This window comes from Fusarium mangiferae (genome assembly GCF_900044065.1).
Source record: "Fusarium mangiferae strain MRC7560 genome assembly, contig: FMAN_scaffold001, whole genome shotgun sequence".
In the NCBI taxonomy this organism is placed as follows: domain Eukaryota; kingdom Fungi; phylum Ascomycota; class Sordariomycetes; order Hypocreales; family Nectriaceae; genus Fusarium; species Fusarium mangiferae.
Window position 1 is genome coordinate 1,170,395 of NW_024573921.1, and position 22,777 is coordinate 1,193,171.

Sequence of the window (22,777 nt, forward strand, 5' to 3'; positions counted from 1 at the left end):
TCGGCTGTCTGGCCAAAATATTTCTTTCGAGATGCGCTGGCTTTAAAGTTGTATACCACCTTTCCACCAGTACTTGTCTAAATGCCAGATTGGGAACATATATCTTCTCCATCGCCACCAATGATCGTCTGGGTGACTGAAACCAAGCCAGCGGAGGGGGGAAATCGGCACAGGTTCCAGAAGCCAAATACCCGAAGATGAAATATCATCGGTAAAGAAAAACGCGGTCAGACAGAGCCAGCCCAGAGTGAATACCATGTTGAATGCCTGGCGGAGTCTTCGAGGGAAGTTGGGGAAATGTTTGTCCAAAGTCTGCAGCAAAATAAGCTGCAAGATAATGCCAGGAGGTTGCAGGGCAAAGAAGAGCGGACTTCTCCAGGGTTTTGTGGTTGGCATGGACGATAAACTTCCACCGGCGTGAAGTAAACCGGACTGTATGAAAGATAGACACATGGTAACGATTTGAGCACGTAGTGTTCCCCTTTGAAGATAGCCATGGTCAACGAGGAACCTTGCGGGCGCAAGAAACTGAAGACGAAAGGTTTGATGCCAGAATGCCCCCCACCAACCAGAAAGACCTCTATCAAGCACCTGCGAGATAGGACCGAAGATGTTGGTGTACTGCCATAACTCTCTTCGCATGGGATAAAAGTAGGAGAAAACATAGAACTGAAAAAGGTCATGCAAGCTAAAAATGGCATCGATAGCAGCATAGATACCAACAAGACAAAGGAGCTCGCGATAGATGAAGCGCAACCAAGGAGGAAGCTGCCGGAGGAACAAAGGGAGCTCAAGTTCTTGATCGGGTCCGTAGGCACAGTAGGGATCCTTGACCATCGCAACAGAGCAAAAGTCCAAAAGAAAAGTGAGGAGGAGGACTCTGCAAATACGGTTCCATACGAACTCCCTCTCGGTCAAGTTACGATAGTAGCCACTTCTAGACACAATGGGCATGTTGTCGAAGGATACACGATCCCCATCACGAATATTGCTTGGGATATCTGGTCTTGGTACGGAAGAGATAGAACAATTCCAGCCTGGAGAAAAAATTTAGCCGGGAACCTCCTTGTAAGTGCTAGATAATCGTTTCAAACCTACCGATTGCCCTAAAGTTTGTAGCAAGGTCAAATGTCCAGTTAAGCCGTTCACCGAACGGTCCGTTTTCAGGAAATCTCTGCCAGGCGTAAACCACATCTTTGGAGCTCCCATTCTTGGCATGGGTTTCGGCTTTCCCTGAAAGTGCAATGTCTTCGTGGCAAGGCTTTCGCTGTCGAATCGCGCGTTCTTGGTTGGAGACATTGGCAATATTGACGGGTAGCTGTTTTGAAGATGCTTGCGACTTGTTGCACTTGGGAATCTTGACAACTCTGGCATAGTCGAGTTGCGGATCGGTCCAAACCAAAAGATTCAGAGTCATCAAGATACCCCATCCGCCCATGAGACCTGACGCATATGCTGGAGCGACGTTGTAGCTAGACATATACCGAATCATATAAGCATCGAAGGCAACGACAAAAGTGACGACAAGCCATCGTGCGTGGTAAAGCCATGGCCGATTTCGATGTGGAATTGCCAAATAGACCATGGGCAAAACGAAAGGACCGAAAAGACAGAAAGGAAGAACAAGGGGTTCTCTGATCCCTTTGGCAACTTCGGTATCGAACAGCGCCTTGTACTCGGCGCGGGCGATATTGCCAAGATTGGCCATAGGAGTGACTGTCATTGCGCCGACAACTTCGGAGGGTTATGCAGGGGCAAAATCTGATTGCTCCCAGTTGCAGGACTTTTCGGCAAGCTTGCTTCTCGTAGGGTTGTATTGGCGTCTACGACTCTATCATGACGCAAGCTGGTTGACAATTTCTACGAGGCGGGAACAAAGTAGCAACAGGCAAGCAATGCAGCAAAGAATTCGTACCGAACAAGTCTCTGGATTAGAAGAAAGAAACGAAACCTTGCTTAGGTGTAATTGTACCTCAGGAGTTATCGCTTCTTCATGGTACAGAAACAGGTAACACCAATCAAAGGGTCATGGATCGTACCCAAAGAGGATTTTGGCGGTGATGAGACTGTGGGGAAGTCTTTTTTCTGGGCCAAAGTAAGAGCTATCTCCATAGACCCGTGAACGGTGCCTCAAGAACTAGGTCATATTGTAATGGTCGAGGGGCGCAGAAGAATACAGAAGCCTGATTTGTGTAGCCGTGTCTCTTTCAGCGGGCAATAGAATTGCTTTTTGCTGAGTTGACGTGTCCTTGCTGACGTTAGACAGAGGCTCATGTTGCTCCAGTCTCGAGAATCCAATGCCGAGAACACTAGAGACACTTATGGTCACTTACTTGACCAATAGCTTCTATATTTATTATTGTAGATAGCTGAGCCGTTAATTGCCGATTGAAGGTTTGTTAACTTGCACTTACTACCAGTGGTGGTCATTGAGAGTCATCTGGTCACTAATAAGGCCAGTCAGTGCCCTTTGGCAGGTTTAGGGGCTCAGATTCCACGATAGCCCACTTATAACCACATGCATTGTCGATCTCTGGAGTGGGAGATCAAATTGGCGGATTGGGTAGTTTGTAGGTAGCTACCTACTAGGTACCTAACGAGGGTGGTGTCTCAACATTAGTCAGATTCGTGGTTAGGTTAGTAGGTTGGGTAAGCCAAGACTCACGCTGACTGCGACTTCTGGTATCACAATCTGGTATCACAATCTGTTGCTATATCATATATTGTTGCATGCAGTGAGACTCCGCTTAGATACCACATCGGAAATTGTCCTTGGAACGAAGAATGGCTTCCACTGCAGCAGGCGATGGAGTTACAAAGCATAGGGCGTGCGACGAATGCCGTGAGTGTCTCATCATGTGTCCGAGTCGGAGACTTATCGGTCATTAGGATCCCGAAAACTCGCATGCTCCAAAGAACCCGATGGCTGTTCTCGGTGTACAAAGGAGGGAATAATATGTTATTATTCTCCGCAGAAGCAAATGGGCCGTCCCCGAAAGAGGCGGCATGTGGATGTGGATGACGAGGCTACTCTACCAGCACCGACCATTTCCCAGCCGCCAGAGGAAGCCCTTCTATTTCTCCAGTCAGATGATAATATCTCCTATGAGTACCCGAATCAGACGCAAACAACCGGAGATTTGCTTCTAGATCTCAACTTCCTGGACGATCCAGCTAATGCGAACGCCGACACATGGGGCTTGCAAGCTAGCCATGACACGTTTTCTTTCAACCCGCAGATCGTGGAACCCCAAGGCTTGCTCGTAGACAATGCGACATTGCCTACATTGGATCTGAGCGGTGTCGACCTCCTTGGTAGTATCAATTTTGGCAAGACAGACGCCCCGCAAGAAACAATTTCGATGGATCTCAGCAAAACACTGCAGCAGTACCTAGCAGATCAGATTGAATCCCCAAACCCAGGATTACAACAGAACTTTAACACACCGACACCACCTGACTCTAGCGAAAATGGTGCCTCTGTTGAATCCTCAGAGAGTGTGATTAGAACACCGACTCCATCTATGCGATCTGTCCCAACAGTGTCTTGCGGGTGTCTGTCATCACTTTATTTAGCTCTCGAGTCTCTTGGAAATCTGCCGGCTGAGGTTATACCGGCCATGAAAGTCGCACGGAATGCATCCAAGGTCGCTCACGACGTTATCAAATGTAATGTCTGTTCTGCATCTCTGCATGACGAACCCACTAAGCCTCCTCCCATACAATCTTTCCAGAACCTCATGCTTCTTGGCGCTCTGGTTCCATCTGCATGCAACGCCTACGCAAGGATTCTAGAAATGATAGATGAAGAGACTGCGCTCGCCAAGCGGCAAGGACGCACCTTTTGGTTCTCATTCAAAGAAATCGGCGGCCTCTGGGGTTGCATTGGGGGTACGCCCAAGGGCTGCACGACTTATCAAAGCTACAACAACAAGGACATGCCTCCCGATATGTGGAGAATGACAATCAGGGGACTCCTTCGCCTCGACGTCTACGGGTTGGATGAAAAGGACCAGGAGATCCCAGGCGCGATGACCTATCGACAGCTTGGGCTCAAAGATGTCGTTGGGCAACTTGAGGAGAGAAGCAAAAAGAGACATGATGCTCTTGACGCACTTCATGCTGCTGGTCACGCACATGAAGCGGCTCGTGGAGTTATTTACCCGACTAAGGCTTGTTCTCCAGCAGAGCGCAATTGTACCAAAGTCCTCGAGACAGCACGTATTGCGCTAGAAAATCTAGTTATCGCGTAAGTAGAACATACGTAGAAAGTCCCAGAAGCTTGATCGGGGGCTGAACTAGGTACCTAAGCCAAAAATGGAAAAAAAAAATAAAAGCGCCCGGGGGTCTTTGCTTGTGAAAGATCTATAAGGTGAAGTTTTTGTAAGTTCAAGTGAGGGCTAGTGATTCGGAAGCTTATATCTGAGTTGCCATCGTGATTTAATACAGCATTTTCCCCGCTGGTGGGAGCTTACTCTTTTCAATCATCGAAGTACTTCGGCATACGTTGACAATACGATTGTGCCCTGTTAAGATCAAAGACCGTATACTATCATGATATGCCTTGGGAGTGACATATGCGATGAACAGGAGGCTGTCGAGCACGGGGTGACTAGTCATCGCCGACATCATCACTATGCACACAGACTTGGCTAATTGAACCTTTCATATTGAACCATCTGCGATTCTCTCATGAGATACTGTCCAACCTATTCTCATGTCCAAGTTCCGCCCAAGTTAGATAAGAAGGCTGAAGACCTTGTCAATGCTCAAGATGCCATCCAAATGCCTAAGAACCAACGCCTGACATGCATGTTGAAATACCGGGTAGAAAAAGATGCAAGACCCCGCCTGAAAGGGCTTCCAATTTACTTATGCGGGAATATGAAAATTCGTGATGAAAAGGTGTTAGACTTGTTCTTGAGCCTCAACTATGCCCAGAATATCGAGCTCGGCACGAACAAGGCTCTCAAACTCCTGGCGATCAATACCTGAAGCACGCGAAAGCATGAACAGGCTTCGAATACTGCGCGATACATGCTGCTTGACACCGAACTCATTTTGAGTTTGTTTGCCGGCAGACGCCTCAAGCTTAGCAACTGTTTCTGAGCCGTTGGAACTGGCGCTTGAGGCTGGGCGTGGGTGAAGGAGAGCGGCGTGACGCTCGGTATCATGTCCGTTTTGTGTCGGGCTTGAATCACTCTTCTCGATCTCGGCCAATGTCCATGCGCCCTGTGTCTCATTAAGCTCTGTGGCTTCTGCAGATTCTTGGGTTCGTCCGAGTCCAAGAGGTGGAGCAATTTGCGCAGCAGCCTCTTCCTCATCTGGGTCATGATTATCCATAGCAGGCTGAACACTGTCATATTGAGCAAAATATGCGTCCTCTGCCGAAGATGCACGAACACCACCGATTTGAGAAGTAGATTTTGAAGGAGGTGCAGGCGACTGTTTCTGCGCTGGTGTCCGGGATGGAGTTGCATCGTACCGTGCCCAGTAATCATCGTCCTCCTCTTCCTCTTCTTCGTGGCCACTATGAGAAATATGCAGGCTATTGCCATGGCCGTGGCCGTTGGCGTCCTTGGCTTGGCTGGTCACCTTCATCGCTTGTGTTTCTCTGAACTGTCTCTCGGCCTCTGCGATGCTGGATGCTCCCCCAAATTGCAAGTAAGGCGAGGGTTTGTCTGCTACAGTGACCTCGCCAACTCTCCAGCCATCGCCTCCGCCCTCAACGTCCCCAACACAATAGATCAACTGGAAGGCCAAGCCCAGGGTGGAGAGCGCAACGAGAGCTTGCAGAGTCTCCTCATCGACCCGACGAAAACGTATCTCTGCATCATAATCCCAGTCGACCTCGACCTCACCCGATACCGGATGTGGCTCAAGACCACCGCCTTGGGCGATCTGAATCAGCTCAGGTATTTTTGCCTTGTCGTAACACAGAAGTCGAATCCATGGCTCGGTACTTGATGTAGATAGAAGCTTGACTCGTTGGCGAAGTATGGGGGACAAAAGTGGTAGAATACCAATCGCAGGTTCCGTAGAGATAGCAGATGGTGGGAGAGCAGGCAGAAACGGCGCAAGAAGCTCTGTTGTGTCTGGCGAAGGAAGCTGCGTGGTGGTCATTGTCAGATTGAGCGCCGCAAGGTTGGACAAGGTGTCGTTATTGTGGTCGCGTTCTATAGAGTACACGGTAATAGATGTATGCGAAATCGACCGAGTTGAGGGTATCGTGGGAGGACTGTGTAAAGGATGGAATTTATGTGTGACTGGAGCAGTCTCGTTGGTCGAGGGAAAGATGGAGGACAGGATTAAGCGCTGTGAGACGAAGGATATTAAAAGAGCCTTTCTGAAAATCTGGTTGCATGGGAAGAAGTGAGATTAAAGTGGGAGGGATTGGTGAAATATAAGAGCCGGAGGAGCATGTGCGTCCGGCAAGAGTTGTCGGCGGTGCGGCACGAGGTATCAAAGAGGCAAGTGACGTGCCATACCCATGCGTGCTTCTGTCCGAGAGAGGTCTCGGATGTCTCCAAGCTTTGTTCTGGGGTTGCAGTCTCAAATGTCCTTAGCCAATGACGGCATCGGAGCAACAGCTTGGGGAACAGCCTCTCGGCCGGAGCAATGGAGACTAGGCACAGGATTCCTCCTACCTAGGGGAGCAGGAAAACATCAGGCTTTGGAGTAGGGTGTCAAAATAAACTCAGCAAGATGCATCCTAAACTTGTGCTAATATACGTAAGTCCTTTTGTCAATGAGGATTGAGGTCCCGAGTTTTCTTTCTATCCTTGATAGCAGTTCGTGGTGTGGAGACGGGAAACCCCACGTTTTACTCCAAGCTAAGTAGAATTATTAACGCTGTTACAGTCATGATTGACCTAATGGTCCTCACAGCGATATCTTCCATGCTCGTAGCTCATCAAGTTGATGCTTTATGAGCTTTATTTGGCCCTGAGCCTTATGCATATACTAGTATGAACACATACTGGTATGTAGAGCGTCAGGGTGACATTGTCGAACTTCTGTTTGGTTAGTTCCAGCGGCCTAAGCTGTGGAACCTGGCCCAGACCCTTGAGGCTATCGTTCATTGTTCCGGGCAGATCTCCATCGGCTCGGTTGATGAAATCCTCGTCCATCGGTGCAAGAGACCCCGAGGCTGGTTGGTACTATTGTAGATCGTTCATTCACTCAATCTCGGATTTAGTTTCTGCTAGAGGAATATCTCGTATCCCATTCAGCAGTATCAGGAGACATTGATCCAACGATAGAATCCCGTGCATAACCATGGCGTTGTCTCTACCGTTAACAACCGTCGCAAACCGCAATCGACATTAGGAAATCATGCCGTCACCAAAAAAAAAATCCATCGTGAGCTTGAAGATGATCAAGGGTAAATTTTAGCCAATCTGAGCACGGATTTCATTTCCCGTGATATCTACTATACCTAGAATCACAACTTGACCAATACGCTCCTCGGAGAAAACTCTAGAGCATTAGCGATTCAAACAGGTTCCATTAGAATCTTTGAATGACAAAATTGGCAACAATTTGCAAAAGCGCAGCCCATATTCATCTACTAATCCTGCCACGGGCATCTATCTCCGCCGACGTTGCATCATTTTACCTTGTCAGCAACTTGGCTCATCAACCTTGAACGACTTCGCTTTGCGCTCAACCGACACATCATCAACACCATCAACATCGTCGATTTCCGCATTCTTGAGCTACAATATCTCGGCTAGGCTTTAGCAAAGCGCGTTCGAGATACAAAGCATCTCTTCTGCCTGTGGTCCTTCAGGGCTGTGGTTGAATGCATGTCGCACAAAGAAGGGCGCCTCAAGGATGAGGTAAGGTGCTGGTTCTGAAATTCTTCGGGCAGCTGGCTGACAATGGGAACTAGGGCTCGAGGGTCCAAGTCATAGCTGCCGGAGCAGTGGCAGGTTTGGTTTCTAGGTGAGTTTCTTTTATCTCCCGCCCTCCTCGAACAATGATAGTCAGTACTGATACTAATTGATCTCTAGATTCGTTGTTGCTCCCCTCGATGTCGTCAAGATCCGTCTCCAACTCCAGCCTCATTCTCTGTCCGATCCCGTAGCAGCTTTGCGCAACGTACCGGCTTATCGAGGAGCATTCGCGACCCTGAAACACATCCTCAAGCATGAAGGTTTGACAGGCCTGTGGAAGGGTAATGTTCCTGCAGAGCTTATGTATGTATGCTATGGTGCCGTACAATTCACAACATACCGCTCGGCGACCCTGTTCCTCCGAACAGCATTTCCCTCAAGGTTGCCCGATGCTGCCGAAAGTTTTATTGCTGGTGCTGCCTCTGGTGCTGCTGCCACCACCGTCACATATCCTCTCGATTTGCTAAGAACACGATTCGCAGCTCAGGGTCGACACCGTGTTTACCAATCGCTGCGCAGTGCCGTCTGGGATATAAAACGCGATGAGGGTTGGCGCGGCTTTTTTAGAGGCATTGGGCCTGGACTCGGCCAAATCATACCCTTCATGGGCATCTTTTTCGTCACTTATGAATCCCTTAGAACGTCTCTAGAGGGATTACACATGCCATGGGGCAGCGGAGACGCTACTGCTGGCATGTGTGCCAGCATTTTATCCAAAACAGCTGTATTCCCTCTCGATCTTGTACGAAAGCGTATTCAGGTGCAGGGACCAGCGCGACAGCAATACATCTACCAAAACATTCCCGAGTACGCCACGGCACGGAGCGCACTTTTAACGATATTACGCACAGAAGGTTTCCGCGGGTTGTACAAGGGCCTGACTATCAGTCTTCTCAAATCAGCCCCTGCGAGCGCTGTCACTCTCTGGACATATGAACAGAGCTTGAATTTGATGCTCGATTGGGATTCGGGCAGTAAGGAGACCATCCTCAATGAATTATAGACTATAACAAGACTTGATAGATTCGTCATGACGCAGTATGTCGTCCAATCATCTAATCCTACTTGCGCAGTTTCTATTCTACTGTAGCACCTTGACTCTTCCCTGGAGACTACTTCGCAAGCGCAAGAGCAGCATTTTTTGCGTCTGCTCGCTCAATGCACTCTTCGATAACCTGCCAGAATTTGGCAGTGTCGACTCCCCGAGGAATTCTAACACCTTGTTGACCTGGCGGAAGCAACTTGGCCAATGTGCGACCTGTCTGCCTACCCTCCTTAGCCTCTTCGAACGTGCCCTCAGTTATGACAGTGACTTCGAAGCGTTCATTATGCTCAGGGGGCTGACTGTGCTTGGCGTCCCACTCGAAGAAGGGAATCTCATTTTCGGTGCCAAAAAGTACAGCAGCAACGGCAATAGGATCATGCAGAGGGGGTCCAGCGGTAATACCGAAGGTGTCACTAAATTGTTAGTCGAAGGAGCGCATGTCATTGTCTGTGTTGACTTACGCATATGTTTGAGCAAAGAAGTAAAGGAGCTCAACAAGCATGGTACGGAGAGTTGTCTTCCCGGGACCTGTCCGCTCAGCATCGGGGCCGTACAGCAGCATCTCTCTCACCTCCGATGTCGCCAACACCTGATGGCTGAGATCGAGGGGCACAATCGTAGTTTTGGCAGCGATCTCTTTGGTATGGAACACCGTAGCAGCAGCTTCTGGGTCAACGAGGATGTTGAACTCAGCCCAAGGCGTGTAGTTTCCGATTCTAGGGTGACCATCAACTTCACCGAGCGGTGCATCTGAGAAATTGTCGCCAATAGAGCCTCCCATAAGACTGACACCCTTAATGTGACTGATAAGCTCTGGATACGCACGGAGCAGAGCCCCAACGTTCGTCAGCGCACCCGTTGCAACAATCCACGCTGTACCAGCGGGTTGAGCACGGAGGGCCTCCGCCATCGCCTCAACAGCCGGGATATGAGAGGGGGTTACGAGTGGCTCAGGAAGAAGGTCGGTGCCATCTAAGCCAGAAACACCGTGGATATCCGTTGGTGCATGAAGGGCAGGACGTTCAAGAGCCTTACCCAGGCCGATATACAGAGGAATATCATGCATACCAATGGCGGTGAGGATGGAGGCAGCATTATGTGTAGTGTTTCTGATCAAACGTTAACAAGCTGTTCTCAATGACATTGCCGTAAAGTCAAGATTGGTTTAGATGACTCACTCAAGAGATGCATTGCCAAAGACCGTTGAGACACCGAGCAATCTGATCTGAGGATGATAAGCCGCCAGAAGAATAGCGAAAGCGTCCTATCAAGAAACTTAGTAACTGCTGAGCGCTTTTATGAGACATGAAGAGAAAATAAAAAGAAACAAAAACATCACCGAGCCCCGCAACAGAACTAAGGAGTTGTATGAGATCAAGGCTATAAGCACCGTTTTTTTTATACGTACATCATGACCTGGATCACAATCCAGCCAAACAGGCACCTGACCTTCAGACATTATCGAACAGACAGATAAAAGGCACGGTGTCAAGAAAATCCCAGGTTTCAGCCTGAATGCAAGAAAGGATAAAGTGACAGAATAGGGTGGGATGGGGATAAAGTTCACTTGACCAACTGAGGGAAATACGATTCTGTAGGTGAGTTGTTGAAGTTGTGACGTTTCTACAAACCGAGAGACTCTTTTATCATGGTGGACGCTGAAACAGTTTGGCTTACCTACCTAGGTACGGTACGTCGTAGTGGGGTGTTTTCCCCTCACTTTGCTGGTTTTAGATTGTCACCGAGCAATCCTGACTTAACTAACAACTTGGCGCGAGCTAACAAGGCCAAACAGCTTCCTCTTAAAGCAGGTGGTTATGACCCAGGAGACGATTGATGGGTCTTTTGCTTCCACGGTAAGTGTGACTTGAAAAGTTGATTAAGTATTACGTTAAGGTACCTATGCAATCCTAACTACAGCACTTTGGGTATCAAGCCTCGGCTTTGTGCCGACTAAGATATGTTTCATGATAGGTATGCTACCAGAAAACCTCATGCCGTTCATCATGACTTCTTGCGCGCTTCCATAACCCGCAGTACATCTGCAGCATTATTAGCATCACCTTTCCTCTTCTTCGGGCCTCGCTTTCGTTTTGATTGCCCTCCTTTTGATTGCCCCTCGCCATCGTCACCCTTGTCTCCCCAGGTTGACAGCTTGACCTTGCTATCGTCAAAATCTTCTTCGTCGGCAAACCGACTAGTACCGAAGCCCATATCGAGATCTTCATCATCGCGATCCGCCATCTGTAGGAGCCTCTTTCTTTTTTCCTCCATCGCCTCCTTCTTCATTCCTTCAGTTTGGCCGTCGTCATCGTCGTCTTCTTCTTCAGCATGATCCCTGGCCTTCTTGATAGGATTGAGAGCCGCTGCTCGCTTGATGGCTGCCATGATGGCGGGATCTGACATAGAAGGCGCTTTGCTCTGCTCCTCTGACACTAGACCTGTCTTTGCTCCCTGGAAGTAATTTCGATGCGCTTGTGGTTTTGGTGGCGGTTGCATCGATGGGTTAGCAATATCCCCCTCATCCATTGTTTCTTGTTCCATCTTCTTCGAATCTTCATTCGCACCAGAGTCTGAACCTGAATCGTCTATCCCAGCCAGTGGATCGTAATCATCACCCACGCCGTCAAAGATGTCGATGTCTTCGTCCTCCTCGGGCTCCTCCTTTTTCCTGTATTGTTCTGGAACCTCCATGCCAAGCGGCTTTGAATTTTTGTCTGGCATGAGAAGTCCGATCCGATCGCCTTCGTCAACTTCCTTAGCGCCAGGCTGAACTTTCCGAACCTTCCTCTTTTCATGTCCATCTTCATCCACAATGATTAAAACCTCTCGTCCTTTGCTGTCTCTCTCTATTCGCGATCCTGCCTTCTGTTTGACACCAACCTTCTTGAAACGGTCGCCAAGCACATTCCCTTGCTGTGCTTTGGCAGCTTCTCTCGCCGCCTTTAATTCTGCAAGAATTTGATCGCGTGTACGTTTCTTCCCAGGTGCCAGTGATACTGTAGATAGTTGGCCTTTCTTCTTTGTCTCGGTTCTCTCTTTGGGCACCACTTGGACTTCCTGCTCTTCCAGCTGTTCAAATTCATCGTCCACGTCAATCTCGGCGGCGGGCTCATCTGTGGGTTGTTGTTCGGCTCCGTCTTTCTTTTCTCCATATATATCTTCTCCACGCCGGATTCGTTGGAGGAGCTTGAAGTCGAGTCCTTTAACTAGATGCGTGCTACTTAAATCGCCTCCTGCAATCTCGAATCGACGGTTCTCAAATGTGTCATGGTCGATCTCCTCATTCTTGAGCTGTTCTTCAAGGTCTTTGAGTTGTTGTTCCCGATCGTCCTTTGCTTCCTCGTCACGCTCTTTCGACCGGTCGATATAGCCCGAGGCGAGCTTGACGCCTTTTGGATCGTAAGATTTGAACTTCTTTTGAGGTCGAACCGCGTTGTTCCGCTCAGCCAGTTGTCGCGCAAAGTCCGCTTGAGCACCCCCTAGAGCGCGCCTGTATTGATTCATCAGAGATTTCATCCTTAGGAGTGCAGAAGTACTTACGGTGTCATTGGGATGCTCGATCGTTGCCTTGAACCGAGCGCATTCCCGGTGCCTGTGGATGATGAGCCTGTGGGCGCACCATTTTGACTATCAGAGTTCTTCTTTGCATTCGCAGCCAACAATTTACGGAACTGTTCGTTATTCATCGCAGCGGCAAACACCCATAGAAGGGTATAATCGGTAAATGGAATTAAATGGTTTTGATCCGAGGATTCAGATGGAACTCCAGCCTGGCTCGAGGTGGCTAGTGCTTGTGGCTGTGCAAGCCTCATCACGGGTTATCGTGTTTATTCGCGTTTCGACACTCCACTTTACGCGCTTTTGACATCATTCAGTCTTCTTGATGTTTGTGTGACAACCAACTTCATCGCCACAACGCCAGTGTTGAAGCATTAGCGTTTCCAACAGTTGTGTTAAACCCTTCCCTGCATATCCTGTCTCTCATTATCAAACCTACGTCCGAGGCTGAGTTGTGATGGTCGAACTCTGTTAACTGGCGCATCACAATTGCCACTACCATTATCGTTAAGATTATCACATCGGCGAGCTGATCAGCAAGACAACCAGAATGGGGAGTGTTCTTGAGAAAAACTCCTCGCAAGTGAGAAAGCGTATCGAAACGCATAAATTTGAAGACGAAGGAGGGGAGGAATACGAGGGCAGTGAATTCAATGGGTTCAACGACTATTTCAGGCGCAAGAAGATCAAGCTTCAAAACCTCGATGCTGAAATACGAGCCAACTCAGATAAACCTCAAATATTCAAAGGGATTGTCGTTCATGTTACTGGATATACCCAGCCACCATTACATGTGTACGCCCGTCCCCTCCTCCTAGATAGGGTTCTCTTGCTGATAAAATTTAGTCTTCATCGTGAGATTGTGCAACATGGTGGTGGGTTTCTTCAATACCTGGATTCGAAAACAATGGCGACTCACATCGTTGCCTCGACGCTCCCCCCTAAGAAATCTGTCGACTTCAGCCGGTACCGAATCGTTAAACCGGCATGGATCATTGAATCTATCAAGGCTGGGCAAATTCTCTCGTGGTCTAACTATCGGGTTCTGGACGAAGGACCGAGGCAAAAAGTTCTCAAGTTCGACGGCAATAGCGGTCTGTCACCGTCAACTCCTCGTTCTAAACAAGGCTATCGTGAACAAACAGAGAACAGTTTCTACGCGAATCAATTTAAAGCATCTTCCTTCCCTAGCCAGTCTCTAAGTCAAGCTGCTGAGAAGGCTCGGACCCCTGTTCGTCCTACAAATGGTGTAGGCACGACACCTATAATGGCAGATGCCAATAGCTCTTGCATTAAGAAGCCAGTAGCTCCCCCAAGTGTCTCTCCCAAGGACCAACCAGTTGTGGCTTCACTAGACTTAGAGACAACTGATAGCGAAATGTTGAGGCCTGAAACAAGAATTCTTCCTGTGCCTGTAGCACAATCCACACACACACACCCGGACACTTCGAAGCCATTGACATCCGAGGAGCATAATGCAATGTTATTGTCTGATCCCAGGCTAAGGAAGTCCTCAACGGCCAACCCGGATTTCCTTAGACAGTTTTACTCCGAAAGTCGACTACATCATCTCTCGACATGGAAAGCCGAGCTGAAATCGAAGATGCAACGGCTTGCTGCAGAAAAGGGCCAATCTTGTCCACACGCTAAGAAGCGACTTTTCCCGAGACGATACGTCATGCATGTTGACTTTGACAGCTTCTTCTGTGCGGTTTCAATAAAGAAAAGTCCCGAGTATATCGATAAGCCAGCTGTCGTTGCCCACAGCACAGGTTCAGGGTCGGAAATTGCAAGCTGCAACTATCCTGCACGAGACTTTGGCGTCAAAAATGGGATGTGGATGAAATCGGCACTTGAAATGTGCCCCGAACTGAAGGTACTCCCCTATGATTTTCCTGCATACGAAGAAGCGAGCCGTCTGTTTTATGAATCAATCCTAGAAATTGGCGGCTTGGTGCAGAGTGTGAGTATTGATGAGGCTCTCGTGGACATAACGCCAATCGTTTTGACAAGTTCCAACTCTGAGGGTACGAGCTCTGATGCAGAAAACACGGCTTGGGAGCATGACATGGCAGACAAGCTTGCAACGGATCTTCGCGACAAGGTCAAATCTCTGACGGGTTGCCATGTTTCGGTCGGCATTGGAGCAAACATACTACAAGCCAAAGTGGCGCTTCGGAAAGCGAAACCTGCAGGTCAATATCAACTGAAACCTGAAAATGTCTTGCACATAATGGGGGATCTCAAAGTGGATCAGCTTCCTGGAGTTGCCCGGAGTATCGGTGGGAAGCTTGAGGATATCGGTGTTACTCACGTTAAAGACCTGCGGGAGGTTTCGAAAGAGCGCCTCACGTCGATTCTTGGACCTAAAACAGGCGAGAAACTCTGGGAATATGCTCGTGGTATTGATCGCTCAGAAGTTGGAGAACAGCCACCTCGAAAATCCGTCTCAGCGGAAGTTAACTGGGGCATCCGATTCATCAGCCAGCCGGAAGCAGAAGAATTCGTCTATAATTTGTGCAAGGAGCTTGAGAAAAGACTCTCGAGTGAAAATGTTAAAGGACGCCAGTTAACGATGAAGATCATGAGAAGAGCGATAGACGCTCCTCTGGACCCTCCAAAATCGCTAGGGCACGGTAAATGCGACACATTCAACAAGAGCATTACCTTCGGTGTAGCCACCAATGATGGGCAAGCAATCGGCAAGGAGGCCGTCAATATACTACGGTCTTATAAATTTAGCCCTGGTGATTTGCGCGGACTGGGAGTACAAATGACGAAGCTGGAACCTGTCAAATTTAACTTTGCGGCCCATGGCGGTAGCCAGAAAAAGTTGGCTTTCGGGACTTTTACAAAGCCATCACCAGCCAGGGAAGCTTCCTCAACGGAGCAAATTGACGAGATTGAGAGCCCTAGAAAACAGAGGCAGACATCGAGCCATGATATTTGCCAGGATCCTATCGCCGATGATCCATTGACACCTCGAAAGCAAAGGGTCCACCCTGCCATGGCATTGACCAAGGCCAGCGACGATGACGTGAAAGCAAAGACACCTCTGAATGTTTCTGGAACCCAGTTCATCATTCCTAGTAACGTGGACGCCACCATCCTCGCAGAACTTCCCAACAGCATTCGCCATAAACTGATGGCTCAGGGGTCACGAATATCAGATATCCGTATCGAGTCTCCTATAACCGAATCAAGATCCCAGGGCTCCATGCCATCTGACGCATGCCCAACTCAAGTTGATCCAGAGGTTTTCAATGCGTTACCGGATGAGGTGAAAACCGAGATCCTGGCCACTTACGGACGAAAAACCAGGCAAACGACACCGCTCAAATCCCCACACAAGGATAGTGCAACGGAATCGAGGAAACCCTCTACTCCATCGAAACGCGGTCGACCACGGGGGTTATTTGGCAAAGCTCAGCGGCAACGGGATGCACAAGCTGGCCTTTTACAAACCAACTTCCGTTCGTTGAATCAAGTCGGAGACGCCTTCGAGGATGAAGATATTGAAGAGCTGGATCCAGAATTTCTCGCCGAGCTACCTGAAGAAATGCGAAAAGAGGTCATTGAGGAACATAGAAAGCGTCAGAGAGCCAGAGAGACAAGTCTGGAGATACCTTTGCGTAGGAACAGCACGCCCGACCCTGAAGGGCTATTGCCAGGTGGCCAGTGTAGAATCCAATTCCCCGTAGTGCCACGCAAGATCTCATTTTCTACCTCGGGAGTTACCTCGACGCGGGAGATTAAAGATATGATAGATGCTTGGCATTCAGAAACAAGAAGGTTGGGCCCGCACCGCCGGGACTTAGCGGTTCTGGAAGATTTTCTAGTAAAGGTCATCCAGGAAGAACGCGATTTGGAAAAAGCAACCAAGTTGGTCAAATGGTTGGATGTGATAGTTGAGCAGGATGGTAGAAGGGGGCGAGGACAGGAAGTTTGGAGACGATCCGTTGAAGCTATCAAAGTGATTGTGCAAGATGCTGTAAAGCAACTAGCCATGGCTCCATTGAAGCTCTGAAAAACGTTGGGTTGCATACAGGAAACCATGACCATAGACTATAATCATATACCCCCTTTTCATGATTTTCCATATTTTGCTCCTGGATTCTACTCAGTGTCAACATGTTTTCATATGTCAGATCGATAAGAGAGACATTCCAAATATGATAGTCAACACAAACAAGCCCCTGGGTATTTGGTTGATGGCAACTCCATCTGGCGTATCCCCTCCGTCTGCAAGTTCGTACACGCTCAACTTCAACGGCCCGCCACAAACCTGAGACGAAGTGCCTTCACATGAGATCTCGCATTCTCCGTCATTGAGTCGGGCTGAAAGACTCGACAAATACGGCGCACACCAGCATTCCCTGTTGGTGAAATCCATTAGAAAGTTTTAGAAATCAGAACGCTCAAAGCATACCTTGACCATTCGAGTCCAGCGTACTGATGTTGTGTACCATTCGAGGCACAGAACTCGAGACAAATGGGCACTGTCATCTTGCCTGCCATTACAAGGTGGGAGCCGCCAGTCAGAGCCCGCTCCTGGGCCGAATCCTGTATCTGCATGGTCTCATTGTAGCAGCCATGGTATCTGTACCGCCCAGACTCTCTATATATGTCCGGGACTGTTCCATTGGACGCAATCATTTCTTGTGACTTGCAGAACGAGACAGTCGTCAGCAGCAGTGCAGCTGTTCTGGAGACCTTGACCATATCTGACAATCAAGTTGTGCTTATGAATCTCGGGTCTAGCTAGGTTGAGCTACGGCCACAACGAAGGGAAAGTGACACGGTAAAACACAATTCAAAGAATACAAGAAGACACAAAAATCACTTCGTTTAAAAACCACTTTCCATTTATGAGGAGCGGTGGGGGCGTTTCTACGTGGTAATGCAACCACTGGAATGCACAGAGACATTGCTGAATTCCCCAACTCAGCGATGAGCATGGTTTAACCTGGAGAGTACCGGAAATTCGATTTATTCAATTCTCTTAAAACATGGCTAGTCAAGTGATCTCGGTGACCATCAGCTCATACCATGGTTGCCTTAAGAGATGATGACAGCAGCTTGCATACCTACGTGAAAGGTGGCCCAGTCTATAATCGCCAAACCCATGTTGCGAGACCATTTCGGTTAAGGAGCCAAATAATATATGTAGCGCCCAAGACTGCCTAGTTCTTGGGTCTACAGTGACCCTAATGGAGGCAATAGGCAATGGGCTGCCTTAGAACTGTTCCTTGGGTCAGCTCTGCCAGCAGAGAAGTCACCATGAGAGTGAAAGTACGGGACTTCAAAAATAAATGTTGACTGTGCCATCTTCGAGCTTCCAGTTAACTGATCCAGCATAAATGCTACCTAACTGATACTGATATCTCTTTGTTGTCGCGGCACCCTCTTCATGTATAATAAGAGATGAGCTTCGAGCATTGTATTTCCATGGATAAGGTATGCGAATTTTAAGAAACAGTCTGATTATACAGCTATTCAACTTAACAGGAAGTCTGTATGTCGGACAGGATCAAACAATTGGTAGGCTTCGTCGTACCTACTTGTTAGCAGCATCGATATATCAGGCTTTATGAAGGTGTCTTTAGGCAGCCTCCAGTTTCTTTAGCTTGTTAATCTTCAACTGCTTGGTCTACATAGAGAGCCTCTCCAGAACTATTAACAAATGCACAAAAGACCTCTATACTCTATCGGAGGTTTCATCAGAATGCGGGGAAAACAACATTAAATCCGGGGTAATTTTCGTTCATCGGAATCGGTATGTGGAGGAATTACCGAACCGAAGCCTGGACCTCATTCAAGATTCTGGAGATCATCTCGGTGCATCTTCTGCCGACAGCTAGTTCGATATGGAATGACCATTGCTTCCCATGCATTACAAAAGGAGACGGGGTGCCGGGGCATCTGGGGAGGAAGAGAACTGACGAACCAGCCACTTGTACTTCACCGTCATGCGTTCTTTCAAGGCTATCATTGTGTCGCTCTTACAAATTTCTTCTGCCTCGTTAAGCGCATCAAGATCGACGTCAAGACCATGTCGAAACGTGGCTCCGTCATTCTGGCCAGATGGAATTGCTGTAGATACAAGTTACAACCCCAAGACATCCAAGCTCAGCAGTTTCACCCTCAACTCAAAATCCCGCGTTGCTACAGTTGATTACGGGACTGAGCGTGCTGGGTTACCCTTCTTTGAGGTCCTCGACCTGGAGAAGCCGGTCCAAGTTGAGCTGAGATTCAGTGAGGCTTTCATTTACCTCAAAGAGCCGTGGTCAGATGGCCCCTATCTTTTTAACACGGGCCAGGCAAACAGCTTTCGAGTCGAAACATTCAATATCACACAAGCAGGTTGTTACAAATCAAGATTCGTTCAGGGGGGGCAACGGTGGCAAGCCCTTCGGCTTCTGACCGACAGTGTCGTGACGATCAGAAACGTGGGGCTTGAGTCGACCATCAACACAGTTGAAGTTCGAGACCTTCCCGGTGCCTTCTCCTGCAGTGACAACATTTTGAACGACATCTGGAAGCTTGGTGCTCGGGCAACGATTGATTCGTGCTTGGGAGACTCTACACAGCCTGCAGTATGGCAGATTGATCCCAACAACGGTGCATATGTTGCCAATCAACGCCCAGCAATGACCATTGAAGGCCATTCTTTCGCTAACTATACGCTGGAGTTCGATGCTTTCATCGACCGAGGAGGACTCTGGTGGGCAGTGGTATAACATACAACTCTTGTCTCAATGCGATATATCTGACTAACAAGCCCCCAGGCGCAACCGTTGGCATTAGATGGCCTCCACATCCAGTTAACTGGAGATATGCCTTCCAGGTCGTCCTTTGCCAACACCAACAACACTGTGACGCCCCCAAACACTCTGCTTCTAGCAAGTGGATTTGGATTTGTCAATCAGACCACTTTGCCATCTTATATCTTGGCTTCGACCAAGATTCCATTCTCAGTGAAGGAAAAGACCTGGCACCGCATCAAGACAGTGCTTGGCGGAAAAGGAAAGCTAGAGATTTTAGTCGATGGACGAGAAGTTTTAAAAGTCGACTTGACAAATTACGCCCCTGGAGGAAAACCTGTATCTACAACTGGACCTTTCGGTTTTGGTGCCTGGCAAGATCAAGCAGCATATTTCAGGAATGCCATTGCCTATGACACTACAAACAAATCTGTGATATACATGAACCCTTTGACCAGCCCAGAAACGCTAGTTGAATACGGGACGCAGGAAAGCCTGGGTACTGTTTGTCTTGATGGCCCCAAAAGAGATCGCCTTGTTTGGTTGGGCGATTTCTACCATACATCTCGCATCATCGGGGCCAGTACGGGTGGATTCAATTATACCAGAGGTACCTTCGACTTTTTGCTGCAAACTCAAATCCGCAGTGGGCAAATTGCCATAGCCCCCTATCTTGGGTATGACCCTACCAAAACTGGAACTCTTTCGTTGGAAAGAGTCTACGGTCTGGACGATTATCAGCTCTTGGGCTTCCTCGCATTCGCCCACTACATCCGGCAGACAAACGACATCAAATACGCGAGGAAGACTTGGGCCCAATGGGAAAAGCAGCTGTCGTGGCTCGCCAGCAATATCAACTCTACAAGCGGCCTTGCTGACTTCGGCTTTACCTTTCTCGGTGCTGCCCAGGGAGGGTCCTTGGGCTCTTGTGCCACAGTCGAGACCCTCAATGCTGCTGCAGACATCGCCGAAGCAATTGGCAAGAAAACGTCTTCAGAGTACCGCAAGTTGGCGACCGACTTGGCACGATCGATCAACCAGAAACTATGGAACAAATCCCTGGGGACCTATGGCTATGCCCTGGGAGACCTAAATACCTCCTCAGTAGCTGGTACTGCTTTCTGCCTCTCATCTCATGTGGCGTCAAAGGAACGAGCAGTGTCTGCTGTTGCAGCCCTTGACGAGTTAGAGCTTGGTCTGGGTTACAAAGATCGTTCGACTCTCGATGATCACGATATCGAGACTAAGATCTCTCCTAACACTAACGGGCTGCTCCTCCAGGCCATTATCGCCGCTGAGGACTGGGGCAGGGCCGCCAAGCTGATATACAACGTCTGGGGTGCGATGTTGAAAGACCCTGAGACAAGGAGCGGCGCAAGCTGGGAGTATCTCACACCTGCCGGTCAGCCAGGCTTGGGTGCTTTCACTAGCCTAGGCCACCCGTGGGGAGGCGCCGCAACCTACATCCTTACGGAATGGGTCGCTGGGTTGCGAAGTGCTGATGGTGTTCAGGGCTTTGGGTACAAGAATTGGGTGGTGAACCCAGAGCTTGGAGCTCACATGGGTCTTTCTCATGCGAGAGCAAAGGTTCCTCTATATCCATCAGGAGAACTCGAAGTCAAATGGTCTATCAAGTCAAAGAAAATGTCCGTTCAGATAAAGGCACCCCCTGAGACAAAGGGTGTTTTCTGGATTGGCAAGACGAAGAAGACGCTGGAAAACGATTCAAGCTACCGATTCACTATTCAATTGTAGATATTTGATTGTGGCGTTGATGGGGATATTAGCCTCCAAAGAACCTAAGTCTTCTATTCTAACACCTATTCTGGGGATTCGCCGGCGAGGAATGCATCATATTGATAAGAAGACTCTCGCTCGTTGGTCCCGAGAGTCCAGTGGCCAAGAGACAAGTCAGGACCTTGATGTTATGGAAGTCAGAATGAGAGCAATTATCCAAACTAAAGTTCCCTCAATATGTAAAATGGATGATGTTTGCGGATTTTGTTATCAAACATTAGGTGTGGCTCCGCACACTACTCCGCAAATCTCCAGTCTACCACCGATTTGGAAGGTAGGTTGCCTACTAGCCTTAGTAGCTTGGTGGTGGTACCCTTACTTTCGTCCCACCACCTCTCCTCTTCAGTTCTCTCTTCTCCTCCTCCACACCTATCTGACACGTCTATCGTCACTATCACCGAGTTTGATCTCGAGCGCGCTACGGTATTGCTTACCTGGCTCAATATTCTCTCGCATTGCCGTTGTTCAGCTATCACGGGATACCTACGCGACTCCGCATTTTGCGACAACCCTTTTGCGCCTCCCACAAAGCCCCTCCAAGTCACTCATCATGACCTCCTTCATCGACTATTCAAAGAACACCAGGTCGAAGAATTACCATGGATCCGGTTCATTTGCCACCTTTATGATCATCGCTCGTAAGTTGACCGTACGTGACCAATTTATCGCACTCGCGCTGATCCATATATCTCTAGCTGTGTGCTTCTTCCTGGGCATCCTTTTTGCCTCATTCCCTTACGACTTCCCTCTTCTATGGACCAAGGCTCCTGTGCCCGATAACTTCTTTGATCACCTCGAAACACATTTGAAGTTTGTACACCAGTCTCCGGCGCTCATTAGCCGTATCCTCCACATTGTCATCTCTATCGGCTTCATCGGTTTCTTCATTAAGCTCTTCCGCCCCAGCGAGGCCAACTTCCTGTTTGACGGCGCGTCCCTCATTCTCTACCTGATTGGCTTCGGTGTCTACGTCGCCAACATTGTCAAGGCTCTCCGAAGTGTTAGTGCCGAGATCTGGACCAACGACGGCTTCGATGGCAAGACTCATGAGGGCGAGAGCGGCGAGCTTATTCTTGGTCGTGAGGACAGCTTGAAGGTTCTTTCGGCCAGCAATACCATTCTTGCCCTTGTTCTTGTTGGAATTCTCGTTCTGCAAGTCGGCGAGTGGTATGCTGAGAAGAAGGAGGCTGATGACGCCGCCGCTGTCGATGCCAAGGAGGCCTCGGAGAAGAAGGAGGGTTCCCCTAGCAAGGCCTCCGCCAAGAAGAAGCAGTAAAATGCTTTCTCAGTGTAGCATCGCATGTCAGGGTTCACGAATTCAGGGTTCGGGTGGTTATCTGGATAAGTGGGTTGATTGCACACAAATGGACTGGTCATTGTAACTTGTAAATTATTAATCGACATCCCGTGTGCTACCAAGTTGTCACTCTGTTCTGCATTCCGATCCAACACAACATCACCATCTTGTGGAATGATACGAAGGGATGAACTCTATCATCATGGGCTCTAGTACCAATTATTTCAGGAGGCATACACAAATATACAGATCCGGGAAGTAGTGTGGATGGCAGTCGGGTTTCGGTACCAAGCAATATTCAATCTCATTAAGCATAAAAACACACGCGGGAGCCAACACGACTCCTCATTATCTAACTCTAACAACGCCGTCTATTTCGAGTCTTCGATGGATTATAGCACACCACATTATTACA

The 22,777-nt window shown here is 48.7% G+C and overlaps 9 protein-coding genes across 9 annotated transcripts; 5 read left to right on the plus strand and 4 right to left on the minus strand.

Annotated features, from left to right (window-relative positions):
* Positions 1-42: 42 nt before the first annotated feature.
* On the minus strand, positions 43-1,723 carry FMAN_00881 (uncharacterized protein; the record flags this gene model as incomplete). The annotated part of the gene is made up of 2 exons (XM_041828497.1): positions 43-1,037; positions 1,099-1,723. 2 exons carry the CDS (start codon positions 1,721-1,723, stop codon positions 43-45), a joined length of 1,620 nt encoding a protein of 539 aa, XP_041676214.1.
* Positions 1,724-2,784: 1,061 nt separating this feature from the next.
* Positions 2,785-4,253, plus strand: FMAN_00882 (uncharacterized protein; the record flags this gene model as incomplete). Its single annotated transcript, XM_041828509.1, has 2 exons — positions 2,785-2,842; positions 2,890-4,253. The coding sequence occupies 2 exons, from the start codon at positions 2,785-2,787 to the stop codon at positions 4,251-4,253; spliced, it is 1,422 nt and encodes a 473-aa protein (XP_041676215.1).
* Positions 4,254-4,908: 655 nt separating this feature from the next.
* FMAN_00883 (uncharacterized protein) lies at positions 4,909-6,123 on the minus strand (the record flags this gene model as incomplete). Its single annotated transcript, XM_041828520.1, has 1 exon — positions 4,909-6,123. The coding sequence occupies one exon, from the start codon at positions 6,121-6,123 to the stop codon at positions 4,909-4,911; it is 1,215 nt and encodes a 404-aa protein (XP_041676216.1).
* A 1,685-nt stretch (positions 6,124-7,808) lies between these two features.
* Positions 7,809-8,901, plus strand: FMAN_00884 (uncharacterized protein; the record flags this gene model as incomplete). Its single annotated transcript, XM_041828531.1, has 3 exons — positions 7,809-7,841; positions 7,895-7,947; positions 8,016-8,901. 3 exons carry the CDS (start codon positions 7,809-7,811, stop codon positions 8,899-8,901), a joined length of 972 nt encoding a protein of 323 aa, XP_041676217.1.
* Positions 8,902-9,010: 109 nt separating this feature from the next.
* FMAN_00885 (uncharacterized protein) lies at positions 9,011-10,402 on the minus strand (the record flags this gene model as incomplete). Its single annotated transcript, XM_041828542.1, has 4 exons — positions 9,011-9,356; positions 9,405-10,052; positions 10,122-10,207; positions 10,352-10,402. 4 exons carry the CDS (start codon positions 10,400-10,402, stop codon positions 9,011-9,013), a joined length of 1,131 nt encoding a protein of 376 aa, XP_041676218.1.
* A 545-nt stretch (positions 10,403-10,947) lies between these two features.
* Positions 10,948-12,632, minus strand: FMAN_00886 (uncharacterized protein; the record flags this gene model as incomplete). Its single annotated transcript, XM_041828553.1, has 2 exons — positions 10,948-12,436; positions 12,487-12,632. 2 exons carry the CDS (start codon positions 12,630-12,632, stop codon positions 10,948-10,950), a joined length of 1,635 nt encoding a protein of 544 aa, XP_041676219.1.
* Positions 12,633-13,054: 422 nt separating this feature from the next.
* FMAN_00887 (putative DNA repair protein MUS-42) lies at positions 13,055-16,531 on the plus strand (the record flags this gene model as incomplete). The annotated part of the gene is made up of 2 exons (XM_041828564.1): positions 13,055-13,299; positions 13,351-16,531. The coding sequence occupies 2 exons, from the start codon at positions 13,055-13,057 to the stop codon at positions 16,529-16,531; spliced, it is 3,426 nt and encodes a 1,141-aa protein (XP_041676220.1).
* Positions 16,532-18,473: 1,942 nt separating this feature from the next.
* Positions 18,474-21,023, plus strand: FMAN_00888 (uncharacterized protein; the record flags this gene model as incomplete). Its single annotated transcript, XM_041828575.1, has 2 exons — positions 18,474-19,238; positions 19,293-21,023. The coding sequence occupies 2 exons, from the start codon at positions 18,474-18,476 to the stop codon at positions 21,021-21,023; spliced, it is 2,496 nt and encodes an 831-aa protein (XP_041676221.1).
* A 592-nt stretch (positions 21,024-21,615) lies between these two features.
* On the plus strand, positions 21,616-22,341 carry FMAN_00889 (uncharacterized protein; the record flags this gene model as incomplete). The annotated part of the gene is made up of 2 exons (XM_041828586.1): positions 21,616-21,703; positions 21,761-22,341. The coding sequence occupies 2 exons, from the start codon at positions 21,616-21,618 to the stop codon at positions 22,339-22,341; spliced, it is 669 nt and encodes a 222-aa protein (XP_041676222.1).
* Positions 22,342-22,777: the final 436 nt, after the last annotated feature.